The sequence below is a fragment of the Oryzias melastigma genome, linkage group LG18, assembly GCF_002922805.2.
Source record: "Oryzias melastigma strain HK-1 linkage group LG18, ASM292280v2, whole genome shotgun sequence".
In the NCBI taxonomy this organism is placed as follows: Eukaryota; Metazoa; Chordata; class Actinopteri; order Beloniformes; family Adrianichthyidae; genus Oryzias; species Oryzias melastigma.
In genome coordinates, this window is record NC_050529.1 from 3,209,111 (window position 1) to 3,211,828 (window position 2,718).

At 42.3% G+C, this 2,718-nt stretch overlaps 1 protein-coding gene across 1 annotated transcript; it reads right to left on the reverse strand.

Moving 5' to 3' along the window:
- Positions 1-1,332: 1,332 nt before the first annotated feature.
- Positions 1,333-2,140, reverse strand: LOC118600080 (the record flags this gene model as incomplete). Its single annotated transcript, XM_036216805.1, is given in 1 exon segment — positions 1,333-2,140. A coding segment is annotated over 1 exon segment (598 nt), but the record flags the coding sequence as incomplete, so codon positions are not given.
- Between the last annotated feature and the right edge of the window lie 578 nt (positions 2,141-2,718).

The window sequence follows — 2,718 nt, forward strand, 5'->3', positions numbered from 1 at the left end:
AGGGACCTGTCCACACCAGTGACCCCCCAATCAAGTTCACAGAGTACGCTACCACAGGACCTCCTAGATCAGAGCAAAGAGCCAGACCCGGGAGATCCCACTGCAGCGACCCTGTTCACTGAGAAAGGTCAATCACTGATGTGGAGGATACCTCAGAGGAAGACACTGGAGTTAAAAATGTAAAAGGAGTAAAATAGATTAAAACGAATTAATAAATAAAATAAAAGTAAAAAAATATAAATAAAAAGACAAGTAAAAAAAAAAAAATATATATATATATATATATATATATATATATATATATATATATATATATAAAGTAGACTGACATAATTCAGTAAAAATAAATAAATATTGATAAAGTAAAAGTTGAGGATAAAAGAAAATATCAAATCAACTAAAAGCCAGGTTAAAAAGGTAGATCTTGAGCCTCCCTTTAAAAACATGAACAGTCTCTGCGGCCCTCAGGTTCTCTGGGAGGCTGTTCCACAGGCGAGGTCCATAATGACTGAATGAGGCCTCGCCGTATGTTTTAGTTCTAACTTTTGGTACAACCAAAAGGCCTGTTCCAGAGGACCTCAGGCTTCGCGAGGGCTCATACCTTAAAATCATATTAGATAAATAAGAGGGCCCAATACCGTAAAAACATTTATAAACCAATAAAAGAATTTTAAAATCAATTCTGAATTTCACAGGTAGCCAATGCAGAGATTTTAAAATTGGTGCAATGTGTTCCCACCCCCTGGTCCTCGTCAGCACGCGTGCGGCTGAATTCTGTAATAGTTGAAGGTTTGATATCCTTTTTCTGGGAAGACCAGAGAGCAGGGCATTACAGTAATCTAGTCTACTTGAAATAAAAGCATGCATTAGCACCTCTGTGCTGGCAAGAAAGAAATGGGCGAACTATGGCAATATTTTTAAGATGATAAAATCCTGTTTTTGTTATGTTTTTAATTTGTGGAATAAAATTAAACTCAGAGTCGAAAATCACGCCCAGGTTTCTCACACAGTGAGAAGTTTTATAGTTTTTTAGTTGAGATAAAACAAACTCTCTCTTGTCTTCAGAACCGATCACTAAAACCTGTGTTTTGTCCTGGTTGAGCTGTAAAAAGTTCTCTGCCATCCATGACTTAATGTCTAAAATACAACTTAAAAGAACGTTGACCGACTCTTCATCATCAGGAGACACAGCAATGTAAAGTTGTGTATCATCAGCATAGCTGTGAAAACAGACGCCATGTCTCCTGATGATGTCCCCAAGTGGCAGCATATATAAATTAAAAAGTAATGGCCTAAAATTGAGCCTTGGGGGATCCCACAATTGATGTCAAATTATGACCAAATTCAGAGTGTGCCCCCTGTTGTGAGTGGGCTGTGCGGCATGCTGTATAAAATCCATACAATGTAAAAGGTTAAGAAATTCATTTGCAACAGCATCACCATCAGTGTCAACATGTAAATTAAAATCACCAGTCAATACAATTCTATTATATTTGGAATGTATAAATGATAAAAATTCAGAGAATTCTTGAATAAAAGTGGAGGGAGGTTTTGGTGGTCTGTAGACAGTTACACATAAAATAGGCGGGCTGCTGAAAGAAAATGCATGATGCTCAAATGTGGAGTAACTATTTGACGTGACTGTTTTAGTTACCGATGAGCCACGAGCAATCGATGCAGTACCACCGCCTTTTTTACCTCCCCTGGTAGAAAATAAAAAGTTAAAATTTGGTGGGGAAGCCTCAGTGAGAATAACAGGAGCATCAGTACCAAGCCAGGTTTCAGTTAAAAAAAGACAATCAATGTTGTTATCTAAAATTAGTTCATTAACAATAAAAGATTTGTTTAAAAGAGAATGAATGTTTAAAACAGCAAAGTTCAATACGGTGTCCGAGTGCTGGTGGATTGTTTTATCTTTTGTGTCCGGCATTATGTTTATGGGATGGAGATGTCTGATGGTGGACCTGAGCCGGAGAGGATTGTGAGTTCTGCTTGTTATGTGGACTGGAATGGGTTGTTCAACTGAAGATGGGTTATTGCAGTGGTCCAGTCATTTGGTGAACAGTTTGGTGGAGCAGAGTGTAAGTTCAATGTTCATGGAAAGCAGATGAGATCCGGTTCTGTTTGGATGGATGCCGTCTGGTCTGAGGAGATACGATCTGTTATAGAAGGTCGTGAAATTATCACCGTATGGAATATTGTTCGTGGTGCAGTGTCCTTTAAGCCAGATGTGGAATTGATGTAGACGGCTGAATTTAATGTCTCCAAAGCGGGGAGATGGAAGCGGGCCGGAGATGATGCACTGCTTGTTTTGCTGTTGGATGGTGTGGATGAGGGTGACGAAGTCCTTCTTGAGGGTCTCAGACTGCTGGAGCTTGAGGTCGTTCACACCTGCATGGACTATTATTATGTGAACGGAGGGGTTGTGGAGGGCGAGTTGGTAGGCAGAGGTGGTGACGTCATGGACGAGCGCTCCTGGGTAGCAGAAGGTTCTGCTCCCGTCGACGCGGACATGTCGGACCATGGAGGTTCCGACGATGAAGGAGTCTCGATGATCCCCGCGGCCGCCGGTCCTGGGCGCCGAGGTGAGCGGGTCTGTCGCCGTAGCAGGACGAGCAGAAGTCCGCGTTACACCTGCTGCAGGAGGAGAAGCGGCCGCTGCTCCAGGCGGGACCCCGAGAGGAGGAGAGGGCGGGACTGTCCCCGCGACACCTGCCG